Source organism: Trachypithecus francoisi, unplaced genomic scaffold, assembly GCF_009764315.1.
Source record: "Trachypithecus francoisi isolate TF-2019V2 unplaced genomic scaffold, Tfra_2.0 Contig01579, whole genome shotgun sequence".
NCBI classification, from domain to species: Eukaryota; Metazoa; Chordata; class Mammalia; order Primates; family Cercopithecidae; genus Trachypithecus; species Trachypithecus francoisi.
Window position 1 is genome coordinate 36,474,146 of NW_022681442.1, and position 18,647 is coordinate 36,492,792.

At 44.5% G+C, this 18,647-nt stretch overlaps 1 protein-coding gene across 50 annotated transcripts in view; it reads left to right on the forward strand.

Annotated features, from left to right (window-relative positions):
• The window catches only part of SORBS1 (sorbin and SH3 domain containing 1), a 255,754-nt gene extending 237,598 nt beyond the window's left edge, over window positions 1–18,156 (forward strand). For 27 of the 50 annotated variants that reach the window (XM_033187841.1, XM_033187899.1, XM_033187906.1 and 24 more), the window contains 4 exons: window positions 5,836–5,895; window positions 6,626–6,684; window positions 10,862–10,974; window positions 14,784–18,156. In XM_033187841.1, the coding sequence (XP_033043732.1) occupies window positions 5,836–5,895; window positions 6,626–6,684; window positions 10,862–10,974; window positions 14,784–14,851 (300 nt within the window). In that variant the 3' untranslated portion in view covers window positions 14,852–18,156. The remainder of the gene's footprint in view (window positions 1–5,835; window positions 5,896–6,625; window positions 6,685–10,861; window positions 10,975–14,783) is intronic. The other 23 variants (XM_033187861.1, XM_033187955.1, XM_033187984.1 and 20 more) reach the window with 1 other exon arrangement.
• The last annotated feature ends 491 nt before the right edge of the window (window positions 18,157–18,647 follow it).

The following is an 18,647-nucleotide window of genomic DNA, read 5'->3' on the forward strand; positions in this document are numbered from 1 at the left end:
GCAATAGTAGAGTGCTGCCTCCCTTAAGCCAGCTCAGCCCCTGCCCACTCCTACTTCTTAACCCATAGGACAGGTACATTGCAATCATGGAGCGTTAAAGCCAAAAAGGGCATTTATGTAAATTATGTCCAATCCTCTTATGTATTTTAGAACTCGAAGTCCTAAGACATTAAGCATTTTGTTCACAAGACAATCAGTTAGTACAGAGCATGGCCTGGAACCCGGATTTTCTCACTGTCCCACTGGGAGGTCAGGGTAGGTCACGAGAAAGGTGGGGTGGGGTCTGAGAAGACTTGGGACGTGAGACGACTAGAGGAGTGCCGTCTCTGTGAGACTTGGGCAGATTAGGGGAGCAGCAGAGCCTCGCGCTGTTTCTAGAGGGGATTTGGGGCCAGGGGGAAGTTGAGTTTCTCTGTCCTGTCCACATCATCAGGACTTCCTGCTGTTCTGTAGCCTGTGTGCAATTGATTCGGGTCCACAAGGCCTTGGCGCACACCCAAATCTGGAAGCGGATGCTTAGTAAGTCAGCAGTAGTGCCAGGTGTTCTGTGGATCCAGAGGGATTAACAGCTCCAGGGAGGCTAAGATCTGATTTCTGGGGGATTTCTGTGAACTGAAAGTAGAAGGGCAACAGCAAGGACACATGCAGGTTCACCCAATTGGGGAGAATGAAGCAAGCACTCCAGGCCAGGAGAGGCAACTTGTGTACAAATACAGAAGAAAGCAGTTTCTAGATCACGGACTGTTATCTGCTTACTATTAATGGGGGAAACGAGGGAAGTGCAGTGTGTGTGTGTGTGTGTGTGTGTGTGTATGCATGTGCTGGGCTGGTTGTTTTTGTAAACACGTGAAAAACTAGAATGCCATCACCAGAGTCGGAAATGTCCTTAGCATGAGATATACTCCCTTTATTCTTAACCCTAATGAAGTCCTTGTTAGAATTTGTATCTTCTTTTAGGCTTAAATAAGGGCAGACCCTGAGGACCTGGGGAGGGTTCAGAGCAGCATTGTCTAGTAGAAATATAATGTGAGCCACATGTGTGACTATAAAATGTTCTAGTAGACACAGTAAAATGGAACAACTGAAATTTTAATAATAGATTGTAACCCAATATATCTAAAAATTATTACTGAGATTTTACATTCTTTATTTTGTACTAAGTTTTTTTTGTTTTGTTTTTTTTTTTTTTTGAGACGGAGTCTTGCTCTGCCACCCAGGCTGGAGTGCAGTGGCCGGATCTCAGCTCACTGCAAGCTCCGCCTCCCGGGTTTACGCCATTCTCCTGCCTCAGCCTCCCGAGTCGCTGGGACTACAGGCGCCCGCCTCGTCGCCCGGCTAGTTTTTTGTACTTTTTTTTAAGTAGAGACAGGGTTTCACCGTATTAGCCAGGATGGTCTCGATCTCCTGACCTCGTGATCCGCCCGTCTCGGCCTCCCAAAGTGCTGGGATTACAGGCTTGAGCCACCGCGCCCGGCCTTTTTTTTTTTTTTTTGAGACGGAGTCTCACTGTGTCTCCCAGGCTGGAGTGCAGTGGCCAGATCTCAGCTCACTGCAAGCTCCGCCTCCCGGGTTTACGCCATTCTCCTGCCTCAGCCTCCCGAGTAGCTGGGACTACAGGCGCCCGCCACCTCGCCCGGCCTGTTTTTTTGTATTTTTTTAGTAGAGACGGGGTTTCACCATGTTAGCCAGGATGGTCTCGATCTCCTGACCTCGTGATCCTCCCATCTCGGCCTCCCAAAGTGCTGGGATTACAGGCTTGAGCCACCGTGCCCGGCCTGTACTAAGTTTTTGAAATCCAGTGTCTATTTTTACACATAACACGTTTCACTTCATACTTGCTACATCTCAAGTGTCCAACAGCCACCTGTGGCTACTGGCTACCATCTTGGACAGGACAGGTCCAGAGGAAGCACTATGCAAAGCTGTAAAGTGGTTAGAAAATGGGGACAGGAAAAGAAAACATACCTAGAGGGGAAAAAAAATCTGAGGATAAACAGCCTTCAAAATGAAGGGCTGATTCTTGTGATGGATAGTGATGGTTTCCATTTCCACTGAGGGTCTACCCCCATGCCATGTCTCCGTCCCCTGAAAAAAAAACAAAACTGGTTTACATTTTAGTTATGTAAGCTATTTCACTTAAATCTAAACAGAGAGAAATTGAGTCTTAGCTAATAGAATAAATGTTTATCTTGACTTCTTCCTTCATTTATTCAACAAACGCTAAGTGAGGCACTCAGTCATTCCTACCTCTCAGGAATGGGGTTAAGTTTGTACTATACAGATGTTAAAGCTATGATGATGATTATCCTTAGCTTGGGGTATGGCCTGAGACCAAGGAAGGTACAAGGTGGGCCATCAATATCCCTTTCGGTACTATAGTTCACAATTAATGATTGGATGCTATTGCCATACACTGTACCTTTTATATAAGGATATGTCTTTGAACACCTAGAGTAAAAAGTATTCAAGAAGAGAAATGATAGGTAGTGCCTGTTTTCAGACAAGGCAGAAATTGGGTATTGCTATCATAGTTACACAAGCAATCTAATCATGATCCAAGAGGGAGGTGGCAGGTGGTATATGGAGATTAGAAGTCAAAGGGCTCAGCTCTCACACTACCTTGTGCAAACCTCACAAGGTCAGGTCCCAGCCACCTGGCAAAGGCCTAACGTCCTGAGACATTGTAGAAGAAGCAGGAAATGGCCCCTTTCATTTTGTCCCTTCCTTTACTTCTGTCAGAGTCTGAGGTGACTTGTTTGAGTGATTGTAGTTTAGAAGGGGTTTAGAGAACTCAAAGACTCTTCCCAAAAGGACAAGAGTATAGAAGTGGGGCCGGGCACAGTGACTCAACGCCTGTAATCCCAGCACTTTGGGAGGCCGAGGTGGGTGGATCATTTGAGGTCAGGAGTTCGAGACCAGCCTGACCAACATGGTGAAACCCCATCTCTACTAAGAATACAAAAAAATTAGCTGAATGTAGTGGCCCACGCCTGTGATCCCAGCTACTTGGGAGGCTGAGGCAGGAGAATTGCTTGAACCTGGGAAACGGAGGTTGCAGTGAGCTCAGATTGCACCTGGGTGACAGAATGAAACTCTGTCTCAAAAAAAAAAAAAAAAGTAGTGCCTGGGATGGAATTCCTCTGAGCCTTAAATTCCTTAAATTCCTTATTCTGCACTCCTCAAGTCAGAGCGTTACATACAAAAGTCAGGTATGTAATGGACCTATATATCCTTGTAAAATATCAGGTTCTTTTTACTGTATTTGATTCACTGATCCTCTTTTCAGCACCAAATTGTTTGCCAGATAATTGATTCCAGTCACTCCTTTGGGATGAATGAAGTTGAGTGGAAGGATGCTAGGTTTCTGTAAGCTATGGAGATCTTGCCAAGAGATTGTCTATATCCTCTCTTTTTTTTTTTGTACTGCATTTGACCTGAGGTCATGAGGCCACCAGCTGGAATTTGGAAATATTTTATTTTTTATGAGAACCACCGGTCTTGGCATACTGTAGCCAAAGAATCTCAGTGTAGGGCAGTTGAGGTCCTCTGCACCCTTGCTGCCTAAAGTTGGTCTGTGAACCAGCAGCGTCAGTACTACCAAGTAGAAATGCAGAATTTCCCAAAACAGTCCAGGTGTATCAAGTCAGAGTCTACATTTTAACAGGATCCCAAGTGATATGTATATATACATTAAAGTTTAAGAAGGATGGCTCTACAATATCCCAATTAGTTATAGTCCACAGCAGCCTCAGCTTAAACAGCTGCCATGGCAGCCAACTCATTTCCTCTTGTGGCAGCCCCTTGTATTGTTGGATTGTTTGGAAGTTCTCCCTTCTGTCATGTTAAAATCTGCATATCATTATCACCCACTCAAGGTGCCCAGAGTAAGTTTCATTCTTCTGAAAGCCCACATAGAAGTTACTTGGAAATGTCCATTTCTTTCCTTTGTGATACGGACACCTTAATCCAGAGGCGGCGAGTGGAGTGTGGGTGGTAAGTGGAGCCACACAAGGTTGGCTCCCAGTCACCCGGCAAAGACCTAACATCCAGAGTCATTGTAGAAGGAGCATGACATGGCCCCTTTAGTTCTGCCTCTTCCTTTACTCCTGTCAGAGTGCAAGGTGACTGGTTTGAGTGGTTGCAGTTTAGAGGGGGCTTGGAGAACTTGAAGAGGCTTCCTGAAAGGACAGGGGTATTGAAATGATGCCTGCAATGGAAGTTAGTCCTGCAGGGCTTGCTAACGGATGAAGACATTTCCAGTGGAGGTGAACAGGAGGGGGTGGTCTGGTGGAGGGGAAAGAGCAGCCAAGCCACTTTACTTCTTACTTGCTGTGTGATGTTGAGGAATGCACGAAACCCCTTTGAGCAGCAGCTTCCTGGGTTTTTAAAGAAAACAATGACAAACCCTGTCTTTCCTGACTCCAGGGTTTCTGAGGGACTCACTGAAGGGGAGGTCAATGAGCACACTCTGTAAAGTAGAAGATGGTCTGAGGATGAAAGACAAGGTCAGATGGGACGATAGATGAAGCCAGGAGAAAAGCCTACCACTGACTTGCTGTGTGACCTCAGGGGAGGCTCTCACTCTCTCTGTCTCTCTGTGAAACAAGTGGGTCATACACAAAAGATTTCTAAGTGCCCGTCTAGAAGGCCCTGGAGTTGTGGCCTATTGCCTTTTTTTTTTTTTTTGGGACAGGGTCTTGCTTTGTCACCCAGGCTGGAGTGCAGTGTTGCAATCATGGCTCACTGCAGCCTGAATCTCCCTGGCTCAGTTGATCCCAAGCAGCTGGGACTACAGGTATATGCTGCCACACCTGGCTAATTTTTGTATTTTTTTCGTAGAGATGGGGTTTTGCTTTGTTGCCCAGGCTGGTCTCCAACTCCCAGGCTCAAGCAGTCCTCCTGCCTTGGCCTCCCAAAGTGCTGGGATTACAGGCATGAGCCACCATGCCTGGCCGGCCTGTTGCTATTATTACATGTTACCTGGAGGATTTTTTCAAGGTTGGCTCTTCAGGGTATTTATTTAGAAAAACTTCCTAGAGCTTGGAATTGAATCCTCTCTGGGGCACATGGTTCTAAACACTCTTCCAGTGAAGGCCTGGCCCCTGCAATGGAAGCCCCACTCAAAAGGCGGGTCTGCTTGACCATGTGTTTCTATGTCAGCATGTGGTACCTGGGTTGGTAAGTGAAGAGTGACAGTTTTGTCACACACAGTCCTATTTCTGGAAGCAAGCTCTGTCCTACAAGCTATCTGAACTCGTCTCATACCTCACTGGAGTGTGTCATTTACAGATTTTTCCAGGGGAATGGTCTTGGTTGATACTTCAAATATTACCAAGGAAGTTTTCAAAATGTTATTCCCTTTTATAAGTTTCTGAAATACAGCAGACCTGATGGTTCTATGGGCCTGCTCTGCTAGAGGGGGCTTCCTGTCAACAAAATAACCAAAACTGGCTTTGGGTTCAGCAGCCTTCCCTAGATACTTACTAGCTGAGTGTGAGGGGACCAATATGTGTGAAGGGACATGACAAAGATGGCCTTTCTGAGTCTCTCTCCTACCAATCTGGGGACCCTGTGTTGTTCATCCTCACCTCACTGCAGCCATGTTTCCAGTTTCCCATTTCATTTCCCGGATGCTTGCTTCTAACTCTACATTTGCATTTTCTTCTGTGCACCCACCGTGTTGTTGTGGAGACTTGGTGGCCATAGGCTGCCAGTATCCGGTGTCATCCAAGCGTGATGGTGTGGTACGTGGATTTGCTCATGCTTTTATTTTGAATCCTTTCCAATGTGACATCTGCTAAAATGTCTCCCTTATAATTTGCTTGGTGATCACAGCTTTCTCATCATTCATTGAGAGCAGGACCTGATCTCACAGAATCTGAAAAGAGCTATGTGGTAAGATGCCTGTTGAATAAGACTGCAGCCTTTCCAAAGAGAATTTTTACTGATCCTACTTTTGGAATCTAGACTAGAATGATGCCTGGTTAACCCACAGAAACATTATTTACAAGAATTCTGTGGCTATTGTAGTAGAGCGAGATTTTAGGCCACTCCCTTACCCCCAGCCCCTGATAAAGAGCAGAAGAATTTAGAGACAATATTTCTACTTTGCCTATATGTGGGATTAAATTAATGTATTAGTGCATGATCGGGGATACATACTTGCATTTCTACCCTAAAGTATTCCATTTGTAACAGTTACTCACTAATTACAGGCTTTTATGCTGCTTCCTTTTTTTTTTTTTTTTTAATATTCTTACTAAATTCCAAATTCTTCTGTATCTTACCTGTTTTTCCATGCTTACGCCTGGATCCCTCCTGCACTCCACTACTGGAATATCTATTTTTTTAACCTGGATCTTCAACTCTGTTTTCTCCCTGGACTTATGTGCTTCGTCTGGAATGTTACATCTCTTCCTCTCTTTCTTTTTTTTTTTGTCCCCATGTTGACTGTTTTATTGGGGTTTCTGGATATCTTGGGGCCACCTCACAGGAAGCGGTTTGCAATGAGATCATAAACATTGCCGAAAAATCTGTTCATTACTGCAGCACTGTTTCTCATCCCCTTGACTTTCATCACAAGGTATCCCCTTCTGACAATAAATCATCTTTAATCATTTCTCAGCAACCTCAAGCCCAGCAGCGAAGAGTCACGCCCGATAGGAGTCAAACCTCACAAGATTTGTAAGTACTCCAGGTGAACTTCCGTTCTCATGTTCTCAGAGGACTGTTGGTCTTAGAAAGCGGGTCACTGGCTGAATATGGGGTAGTTGTTTGCAGAAATGAGTGAATTACTCCCAGGTTCTCTCCTAAGGATTTCTAGTGAAGGACATGTTCCCCATCAGCCGAGGTGAAAACAGGTGGCAGGTAAATAAAGGCCATCCTAGACTGCTGGGAGAGACAGACAGGTAAACATTAACTGCTGTAGAATGGCAAATGAGAGCTGTGCTGACTGGTTTCAGTGCTAGTGTAGCAGGAAGTTAGAGGAAGGAATGGTTAATTCTGACCAGCCATGAATGAAAGGGTTGCTTCATTCATTCATTCATAAAAAATGATTGGATACCTCCTATGTTTTAAGCACATAGGAGAAAACTCTGTGCACAGAGAAAGAGAGATTTGGACCAAACACTGAAAGACAAATTGGTTTCTGAGAGCTAGCAAAGGGAGGAAAATATCTTCCCAGAGGTGAGGACCACATGTGCAAAGGCATAGAGTGGGTGTATTTGGAGAACTTGAAAGGGCCCGTGTGGCTGCAGCATACGCTTCATGGAAGAGATAGAGATGAAGCTCAGAGGTGGGATGGGACCAGACGGTAGATTCCAGAATGCAGTTGAAGTAAGTTTGGATTTTATTCTGTAGGTACTAGGGAGCCACTGAAGGTTTTTGAAGTAAGGAACATATTGATCATATTTTGTTTTAGGGAGATAACTCTGGCAACAGAGTGGAGGGTAGATTTCATAGACCAGGGACAAAGATGTTTGTTAGAAGACATCAATCCAGCTAAGAAGCCGTGAGGGCCTGAGCCAGGACACAGTGGGCATTTTGTAACCATCGAAGTGAGTATGATTACTAACAGAGATACAGGTAAAGAAGCCTAGCCAGCCACAGAGACAGAGAAGGGGCGACAGGAGATGCCAGTGAGGGTCTAAAGACGTTCGCTTTCACAGAACAGCTGCAGCATCTGGTCAGCAGTGTCACCTGCCCAGAGAGGCCAAGAGTGGGAAATGAGAAATTTCCACCAGGCATTTTCCATGACAACTGGAAAAATCCCTGGTGACCTCTGATATGGCAGGGTTGGTGTTAGTAGGGGTGGCAGCAGGTGCTGTGTTAGGAAGGGTCGATGGTGAGTGGAAGGCAGGGGTCTATAGATCAAGGGAATAGCAGAGGCAGGGGAGTTGTTTTTAGGGTGCAGAGACAAGCACATTTGTACCAGAGTAAAATGCCAATTAACGCAAATAAGATCTAAGTGAGGCCAGGTGCTCACAGCTGTAATCCCAGCACTTTGGGAGGACAAGGTGGGTGGATCACGAGGACAAGAGATCGAGACTGTCCTGGCCAACATGGTGAAACCCTGTCTCTACCAAAAATACAAAAATTAACTGGGTGTGGTGGTGCGCACCTGTAGTCCCAGCTACTCCGGAGGCTGAGGCAGGAGAATCGCTTGAACTTGGGAGGTAGAGGTTGCAGTCAGCCGAGATTGCACCATTGCACTCCAGCCTAGAGACAGATCAAGACTCTGTCTAAAAAAAATAGGAAAAAAAAGAAGTAAGTGAAGGAAGAGCCCAGGAAGGGAATTCAACATGGCTTGGAGAAGGGACCCTTCTTTCCTCACATGTGGGAGCAGAGGCAGGAAGGTGAGTGGAGGCACAGAGACTTAAATCTGGAGGGGAGGAGGATTAAGGTGCTGCCCACAGCAAGCTTCCAACTCCAGAAGTGGGGGTAGAGTGAGAGCTCTTGGCTGAGCTGGGGACACCAGGATTGGCAGGAGAGCTGGGGGAAGGACCCCATGGGACAATGTTCTGAGGAGTATGAGGTTCATCCCAAATTAGAGCTGACTGGGGGACCCAAGCAACAAGAGGGTGGGACTTTGTCCAGCCAGGCTCCACTGTCTGGGAGTGAAAACAGAGAAGCGGATATTGGAATTATTTCCCAGGGCTGAGGCTGGCAAAGCAGCCATGGTGGGAGTTAAAGGGCCCAGGCATTCTAAGAAACTGGCAAGAGCGTGTTTTGGGAGGCCAGTAGGGGACTCCAAATTGAGTAGGAGACAGCAGGCAAATACAGAAACATAAAAAAAAAAAAAAAAAAAAAAAAGTATTTATTTACCAATTGGAAATTGATCTGCATCTCTTAATTTCTCATTTGAGACCTTCCTTCTGGCAACCAGATCCATCCACCAAATTATCAATACATTTGGATAAATATGGAAAGTAAAGTTGTCCCTTTGGTTTTAGCAGAGCAGAATGAACCTCTTGTTCCTGGGAACTGACTCCACTTGCTTGTTTCTAGTCTTTCTTGCTCGCACACTGGAATTCATTGACATCTACTGGAAATGGTAGATGATTGGCTCATTTACAGTTTTGCCTGCTACTGTTATGTCTTAAAATAGTAAACAGAGTTGTGAAGTTGGTGCATAGTAGGTGCCTCTTATGTATTTGTTGAAGAAATAAATAAAAACAAAGCTTTTCCTTGATGCCAAAGCAAGGATCAGATTTCACCACAAGCAGTTCAGCTGTCTTCAGTGGCTGTTAGAACAGACGAAACAGCACAGACCCAATGCCTTAGGCCAACTAGCAAGTAAATAAAAATATTACCCTCAATGCTCACTGGGATAGAAAAAAGAAAAAAAGCTTTCAAGAGTTTCAGAAAAATGACATCCACATTTAAAAGCAGTGAATGAAATGTGTTCAGGCATGTAAAGAAACTCAAGGTAGTTTTGCTAAACAGTGAAGCAATTGGAATGTACTTTTATTTTATTTTATTTTTTTTTTTTTTGAGACGGAGTCTTGCTCTGTCGCCCAGGCTGGAGTGCAGTGGCCGGATCTCAGCTCACTGGAAGCTCCGCCTCCCGGGTTTACGCCATTCTCCTGCCTCAGCCTCCCGAGTAGCTGGGACTACAGGCGCCGCCACCTCGCCCGGCTAGTTTTTTGTACTTTTTAGTAGAGACGGGGTTTCACCGGGTTAGCCAGGATGGTCTCGATCTCCTGACCTTGTGATCCGCCCGTCTCGGCCTCCCAAAGTGCTGGGATTACAGGCTTGAGCCACCGCGCCCGGCCGGAATGTACTTTTAATAGCATATATATAGCTATTATATATATTATATATGGCTATTATACACACTTTTTTAAAAAACAAATGTTTTATGTTCTCCATATGTATGACCAGAATGTAATATCTCTGGGCCCAAATAACTCCTGATTGTGCTTCATAATCTACATATACTATCCTATGTTAAGGAAAAGGCTTGGTTTACTTTAAAGCAGGGGCCCCCAATCCCCAGGCATTACCGCCTGAGCTGTGCCTCCTGTCAGATCAGCAGTCCATTAGATTCTCACAGGAGCATGAACCCTATTGTGAACTGCACATGTGAGGGATCTAGGTTACGCCCTCCTTATGAGAATCTAACAAATATCCCGATGGTTTCATCCCCAAACCATCCCCCCGACCCCAACCCGTCTGTTGAAAAATTGTCTCCTGCAAAACCAGTCCCTGGTGCCTAAAAGGTTGGGGACCACTGCTTTAAAGGCAGAGGTCGGCCGGGTGCGGTGGCTCACGCCTGTAATCCCAGCACTTTGGGAGGCCGAGGCAGGCGGATCACGAGGTCAGGAGATCGAGACCATCCTGGCTAACACGGTGAAACCCCGTCTCTACTAAAAATAGCCGGGCGTGGTGGTGGGCGCCTGTAGTCCCAGCTACTCGGGAGGCTGAGCCAGGAGAATGGCGTGAACCTGGGAGGCAGAGCTTGCAGTGAGCCGAGATCACCCACTGCACTTCAGCCTGGGCGACAGAGCAAGACTCCATCTCAAAAAAAAAAAAAAAAAAAAAGGCAGAGGTCGGGGTAGAGTGGGAGGTGCTCTAGATGAAAAGGCTTGGCTGTGGTAACCAAATGAAGCCAAGTTAAGAGGACTGATCATGGCTTGCTTGTCAGAAGTTCTCCATCCCTCAGCCTTGATTAACTTATATGTGAAATGCATCTCCGCAAATGCTAAGTTATTAGGGAAATAGTCAATAAAATGCTTTTATCCCTACTGATAAGTAGGAAACACTACTGAAATGTTGATTGAACTTGAAATGGAGTTTAAAAATTCATTATTTAATCCTGTCAACATTTGAGTCACTTACTATTCATTTTTTTCATATATAGATTTAGCTATCAAGCATTATATAGCTATATACCACAGAATGATGATGAGTTGGAACTCCGCGATGGAGATATCGTTGATGTCATGGAAAAATGTGACGATGGATGGTTTGTTGGTAAGAATCTCATCATGCCTTTCTTACTAGTTGTGTATTGAGGGAATAACAGGGGGCGAAGAGCCATGCAAAAAGCAAAGCAATCTTCTCTGCACAGAAAGAAGAGCCTTCTCAGCTTTTTACAACCTTGGGAATTCTGGCCACCAGTCTGTGTTGCTATTAGGATGGTGTGGATATTGCTTATGTTGAACCTGAAACCAAATCTGCTGCACAGAAGAGCAGTTGTCAAATTTATTAATTGGGTTTCCATTTATTTTTTTATTTTTATTTATTTATTTATTGAGACAGAATCTCGCTCTGTCGCCCAGGCTGGAGTGCAGTGGCGTGATCTTGGCTCACTGCAACCTCTGCCTCCCAGGTTCAAGCAATTCTCCTGTCTCAGTCTCCCAAATAGCTGGGACTACAGGCACCTGCCACCAGGCCTGGCTAATTTTTGTATTTTTGGTAGAGACGGGGTTTCACCTTGTTGGTCAGGCTGGTCTTGAACTCCTGATCTCAGGTGATCCACCCGCCTCGGTCTCCCAAAGTGTTGGGATTACAGGCGTAAGCCACTGCACCTGGCCCTAGTTTCCACTTATATTTATATTGTGCATGTGTCTATTTTGCATCTGGAAATTTTATTTTTAAAACCCTTGTGAAATAACACGAGAAAATTTTTGACTGAGACTATGCCTCTACCATGAAACTCAGGCATATGTGTAGACATTCTAAAGACCTTGTTTCCTCCAGGCTTTCAGTAGTATTAATCAAAGCAGCCTGCTTAATTAAAGGATTTGCCTGTATGAGAAGGAGAGAGATCAAACTTATTGAGATTGTTACAAACCAGACACTGTGTTTGTTATGCTTTTATTGACGTTCTCTCAACAAACAGCCCTGTAAGATAAGAATTGTCCTCATTTATCAGATTCAAAAACTGAGGCCCAAACAAGAAGATTACCAAGGTAGCAAATAGTGGGGCCAGGATTTGAACTCAGGCCACCCATCTCTCCTGAAATCTGTGTTCTTTCTGCTCAGGCATGCATATAATGTTGGGAGATATTGACCCACTCTTTGCCTCAGTTTCTCCCCATACAAGTGACTTTACCTTCATCTTCTTTCCAAAGACCAGCCCTTCCCTGATTTTGCTGGCAAAGCTTTGTTAAAGCAAAGTAGTATCAGGACTGGGGTGGTGAGGACAGCAAGACCTCCACATGAATGAGAAGTCAGAAAGATTTACTTTGTGCTCACCAGCCTCTTAGAGAACTACCCCACCCTCCCAAGGTCCACAGAAGCCCACGGCCCTCACTACCTTGAGTCATCTGTTCAGTAGAAATCAGGTCTGAGAAGTCAATGACCACTCCAGGGCAGCGCAATCCAATAGAAACACAGTGTAAGCCATGTATGAAATTTAAAATTTTCTAGAAGCCACGTTGAAAAGAAGTAAAAAGAAACCAGTGAAATTAATTCTAATGTATTTTGTAAACCCAGTGCGTTCAGAATGCTATCATCTAAACATGTAATCAATATTAAAAATTGTTGGTGAGTTATTTTACAGACATCTTTTCATACTAAGTCTTTGAAACCCAATGTGTATTTTATAGTTAACAGCACAGCTCGTTTCAGACTAGCTGCATTTCAAGTGCTCAGTAGTCACGCGTGGCTATCATTTTAGAGAGTGCAGCGCTAGTATGCACTAACTGTTAAACTCGTTCGGGAGTATATTTTTTTTTTTATGAGAACTTAGGTGTGGGAAGGAGCACCAGTTCTCTAGCAAAGGCCTGCCAGGCAGCTGGGTAAAGGAAGTATTTTGGGATGAGTATCTTCCTTGCATCCTTGAACTCTTCACTGTTTTTTTTTTTTTTTTTTTTTTTTTTTTGAGATAGAGTCTTGGTTTGTCACCCAGGTTCAAGTACAGTGGCATGAACTTGGCTCACTGCAGGCTCTGCCTCCCAGGTTCAAGCGATTCTCCTGGGTCAGCCTCCCAAGTAGCTGGGACTACAGGTCAGCATCACCACGCCTAGCTAATTTTTATATTTTTAATGGAGATGGGGTTTTACCATCTTGGCCAGGCTGGTCTCAAACTCCTGACCTCAAGTGATCTGCCTGCCTCAGCCTCCCAAAGTGCTGGGATTGCAGGCATGAGCCACCATGCCCAGCCTCCTTGGTCACTTCAAAAAGTAGCGTTTTCAAACTACAAATAAAGTAGCCTAGCAGAACTCATTTTTCTCATCCATAAGGAAAGATGCTAACTAGCTATGTGGCCCTAGGCAAGTTTCTTATTATCTCTGGACCCTACCATCTCAGTTCTCTAACCTTCTTAGCCATTCTCCGTGGGAGTTCAACTAGATGTTTTAGGTGTCCTAAGCTTTAACATATTTTTTTTAGCTTAGAAGTTTCACTTTGGGTACTAATTCCAACCCACTGGTAGTGGCTGCTTGAGATGTTGTGTGCAACAGGATTCGGAAGCCAAATCTAAGCCAATTGTGATAAGGGTGCAATTATCAAATTGGGATGTCTGCTGAAGAGAGGATAATGATGACACAACATATATCTGCCACTCCTGCTTTAGAGAGAGAATCTCAAGGGAAGGAACTAGATTAAGGATCAGCAGTGCTGCCTGTGGAGCAGCCCAGGAAGGGCTTTGTTCCCAGATGGCTCAATGCTCCTGGCTTAGCAGGAGCCCTAACAAGGTTAGTACCAAAGATAGGGACTCATTTGGGGGCTTAGGCACAAGCTTGATAGGAATTTCCTTTTGATGGGTGGCCATAGTCAGTGGGCTTTCAGAAACTTCGTGGTTTAGAAAATCTAAATCCCAGGTATCTTCTTCTGTTAGATAAATGTGTGAATTCCTCCGCAAAGCAGAAGTGTTGGAAAGAGCAATGGACTGGGAGTCAGAAGACCTCGGTTCAGATTCTACCTCTGATACTTACTAAGCGGTGGGACCTCAGACATGTGACTTCCACTCTCTGAACCTGGGTTCCTTCTGAAAAACAAGAGTACTAGAAATGCCTACATTGCCTACCACCCAGCATTATTTGGCAGCCTAAGTGAGATAAGATAGGGGAAAGGACTGGCCGGGCGCGGTGGCTCAAGCCTGTAATCCCAGCACTTTGGGAGGCTGAGACGGGCGGATCACGAGGTCAGGAGATCGAGACCATCCTGGCTAACACGGTGAAACCCCGTCTCTACTAAAAAATACAAAAAACTAGCCGGGCGTGGTGGCGGGTGCCTGTAGTCCCAGCTACTCCGGAGGCTGAGGCAGGAGAATGGCGTGAACCCTGGAGGCGGAGCTTGCAGTGAGCTGAGATCTGGCCACTGCACTCCAGGCTGGGTGACGGAGCGAGACTCCGCCTCGAAAAAAAAAAAAAAAAAAAAAAGGCCGGGCGCGGTGGCTCAAGCCTGTAATCCCAGCACTTTGGAAGGCCGAGACAGGCGGATCACGAGGTCAGGAGATCGAGACCATCCTGGCTAATACGGTGAAACCCCGTCTCTACTAAAAAAATACAAAAAACTAGCCGGGCGAGGTGGCGGACGCCTGTAGTCCCAGCTACTCCGGAGGCTGAGGCAGGAGAATGGCGTGAACCCGGGAGGCGGAGCTTGCAGTGAGCTGAGATCCGGCCACTGCACTCCAGCCCGGGCGACAGAGCGAGACTCCGTCTCAAAAAAAAAAAAAAAAAAAAGATAGGGGAAAGGACTTTGGAAACCATATGGTAGTCTCTAAGCTGCAGGACTGTTAACAAGGGGCGTTTGAGCAGACATCCCTGCAGCGTGCTGTCTCAACTCAAGTGAGTGGGTCCTCTCACGTTTCGTATGTGTGTGCTTTTTTATAGGTACTTCAAGAAGGACAAGGCAGTTTGGTACTTTTCCAGGCAACTATGTAAAACCTTTGTATCTATAAGAAGACTGAAAACCATGGAGATTATTTTTATTGGAGGATGAAGCATCATTCATGAACCGATCTTTTTAGTTGAGTCAGTAGGAAAGTTAATACAGTGGATTAAGTAAGAAGCAAAAGACAGGGACAGAGAAGTGTTGTGTTTAAAACCCAAGCCTGTCTAAGGTTACTGTGTATTAGACAGGGTTGAACTAGTGTGCTGAACAAAAAGAATTGAGACAAATTGTATTTACTTAGCCGCTTCTGGGAGCCACTCCAGCCTTTCCCCTCCCCTCCACCTCTTGGGTAATCTGACCTGAAGCATAGTCCGGGATCAGAGTTAGCCAGAAATGCCTCCTCCTGCCCCAGCCTTAGAGAGCTCCCATCTCAAAGGAATCATTGATCCTGAAGGCTTCAAGCCCAATAATGCACTAAGACCCCCAGCCTACATTTCCCAGCTCCCCTGGAGCCAGCTGATCCTCTAACTGCTGGAGGTCAGTCTGGGCTGCCAATACTGTCCCCTAGACAAAGGTGGAGTCCCCCAAACTGCCCCAAGACCAAATCCCTCGCTCAACCTGCTGAGGTGTGGATGGGGAAACGGAGGCAAAACTTAGGCGCCCGATGCATTCAGCCTGCTGTGTAGCAGCGCCGTTGACTGCCCTGGTGTTCAGACAGAAAAGTGCACAAGGTTTGCCCATGAGAACTGGGGAGCAGATGGCCAAGCAGATAGGTTATGTCTGTTTTCTGAGTGATGAAGTCAGGAAGCCCTGTGGCTCTGGAGGCCACTTGTGGTTCATTCTTTTCCCATATCCTTGGCTTTTAGAAATGGTTACCTTCAGGACAGCGCAGCTGCATTTATCAGAGCACTGTTGCTAACTTTTCTTTTCTGGCTTGTGTTTGCCGGGGACAGTTTGGAATTGGGAGGCCTATTCTCATAGAAAACCAAAAATGATGTTCAGTCATTCATTTAACATACAGCAATGTACGCTGGCTGCTGGGGGGATAACCATAAGCAAGACATGCCCAGGGTTTGCTGTGGCTCCAGATCTACTCCCTGTAGGAGTTCAAGGATCACACAAAATGTAGTAACCAGGGTTGTGAATCTGAGTACACCCTGGCAAGGCTTCTCTTCAGACTGAAGCAGCAATTCTGCCACTACCAGCAGCAACCAGGACGTCTGTTCTTTGTGGGGGCCAGATCAGAAGAAAGAAGCCCCTGTGACACCTGGGGTACGTGGTCACAACTCTATCCAACTCAAGGACGTTTATCGGCCTCTCTTAGACCCCTGAGTGAGACAAATACAGAAATGACCCATTCCCTGCCCACCAGGAACTCGAGGTGATTGGGGAGACAGACACAGGAAAATGAACTTAATCAAGAGAGACTGTGATAAGTGCTGAGAAGGGTGTGAGGGAGGAAGAGATGAATTTTCCCTGGAGGAATCCTAGAAAGCATTGTGATATTTCCATCTCCATTAGCTCACTTTTAAACAACTAGGGTGCTGGAAGAACCTTTGTCTGAGGGTAGTTCATAGCTGGAAATACCTGGAATATTTTCCAGAGTCTCCCAACTGTCATCTTCTCCCACAGATACACATCCAGGCTCACAAATAGGAGTAACAATTATAGGTGGTAGGGTTGTATACAGAAAGCCCTGGCTGTCTGCATATAGCTCAGAATTACCCCCAGGACCATTGTCCCAAAGTCTAGAGTCTTTACAGGTAGGCAAAATTTGTTTTCAATGCCTGTGGCTCAGCTGCTGTCGCAAATACCCATCTTAGGATCCCACCAGCTTCCCACCCTCCACCAGACAGCTGCAGTACCCTCACTTTCTCCCTATTGTTCTTTCAAATCCTGTTCTCCGGAAAGAAACTGCCACTAATTCATTTACACCAAGGTGTAAATAATTGATAATAGGAATGAGTTACCTCTTCCCACAGACATTTGTTTTTAAGTACGACAGAGCAGGGCCTTAATCCCAAGGGAAAAGGCTATGGCACTGGAGGGGGTGAGCTTTCTGGGTAGAAGGAGACTTCCTGATTTTCCTTAAGACCCAGTAAGAGTAAGACGTATTGCTTTGGAAGGTCTGCTCCACCATCTAAGAGCACTGGTTTTTTGTTGTTGTTGTTGTTGTTGTTTTCTCTTTTTTTACTGTCTCTGAGGGAATATAGTAAAAATGCATATGCACGTGCAATTTGCACGGCAGCATTTCACCGATTTTGGAATGTATTGGCTAATGTGTTTCCTGGTCTTTAGATGCAAACGATTGATAACACTATCATATCTAATAGTTTTTTGAGGGGTGCTTCTTGATTAAGTAGGTAATTTTGAACACCTCTTTAAATACAGCTAGAAAATAAAACCAATTTGTAAAGCCACATTTGCATATGATGCCAGCCTCACGCATTTGTATATCTCCAGAAATTCAGGTATGCCTCACCAATTTGCCCGTCTTTAATGAAATCATGTGTTAAAATTTGCATCACGTCACCTTCCTATGTATGATGAAACAAGGAACAGAGGTTTCCAATTGCTCTTTTGTCTTCAGACATTTAGTAATATAAAGTACCTATTTTTATGCTGAAATGTTTATACAGGTTTATTAATAGCAAGTGCTACTAACTGGCGGCAAGCCTTGCAACACATTTTGATATATTAGCCATGCTTCCAGGTAAAGGCAAGCCCCAAACTCCTTATCTTTTGCAGTCTCTCTGGGATCAGTAAAAGAAAAAAAAAAATCATGTGCTTAAGAAGTGGGACTGTAAATATGTATATTTAACTTTGTATAGCCCATGTACCTACCTTGTATAGAAAAATAATTTTAAAAATTTGAATGGAAGGGGGTAAAGTAAGGAAGTCATGAAGTTTTTTTGCATTTTTATTTAAATGAAGGAATTCCAAATAACTCACCTACAGATTTTTAGCACAAAAATAGCCATTGTAAAGTGTTAAAATTTACGATAATTATTCTATTGGGGAGGGAAGGTAACTATGATCTCAGTTATAGTTTTTTTCCTTTTTAATTTCATTATTTTGGTTTTTTGGTTTTTGCAGTCCTATTTATCTGCAGTCTTATTAAGTCCTATTGCTAGAATAGGTTACTACAAAAAAGATTATATTCTGAAAGAAAAATAACTGACATATATAACCAATTAATTTAAAGTTATTGCCATTTAAATTACACACTGAGAGCATGTCTTATGCAGACATAGATTTTTCTGTTCGTTTATTTTTCTTCATTGCAGTGGATTGATTTGATAAATAGATGTGTTGAATTACTACATTTGCTGTACATATTATTTAATAAACTTTATTCAGAATTGCGTGGCATATGTTTGTTCTGGTCATTCATTGTTTCTTTCCTTCCTTTGCCAAGCTTCTCAAATGAGGCTTAAATTCACTGCTTCAATTTCTTATACCCTCCTTTCCATTCTTAATCGTTTACCATCTGCCTTCTGCCACCTCCTTGAAGACACCACTTCTTACCTTACTTTTTTCTCAATAACCAACCTCCTGACCCTTTGAATTAATTGATTACTGTTGACCATTTTGCCATTATTTCTAAACTGTGTTTGTATTTGTTCTGATAACAAAAGTAATGCACAAATGTCTTTAAAAACAAAAGTAAAACATTATAAAATATGTATAACAGGTCTAGATTTGCTGTATAAAACATGGGTATGGGAAATGAGATAGCACTTTGTTTTTCTAAATCAAATTAATCTGGCTGTGAGTCCTCTCTTGGTATGGGTGGGCGAAAATGCAATCTGTCCTTTTCCTCCTCCAAACCAAAGTGTTAAGGCACTAGGCATGCAGTCTCC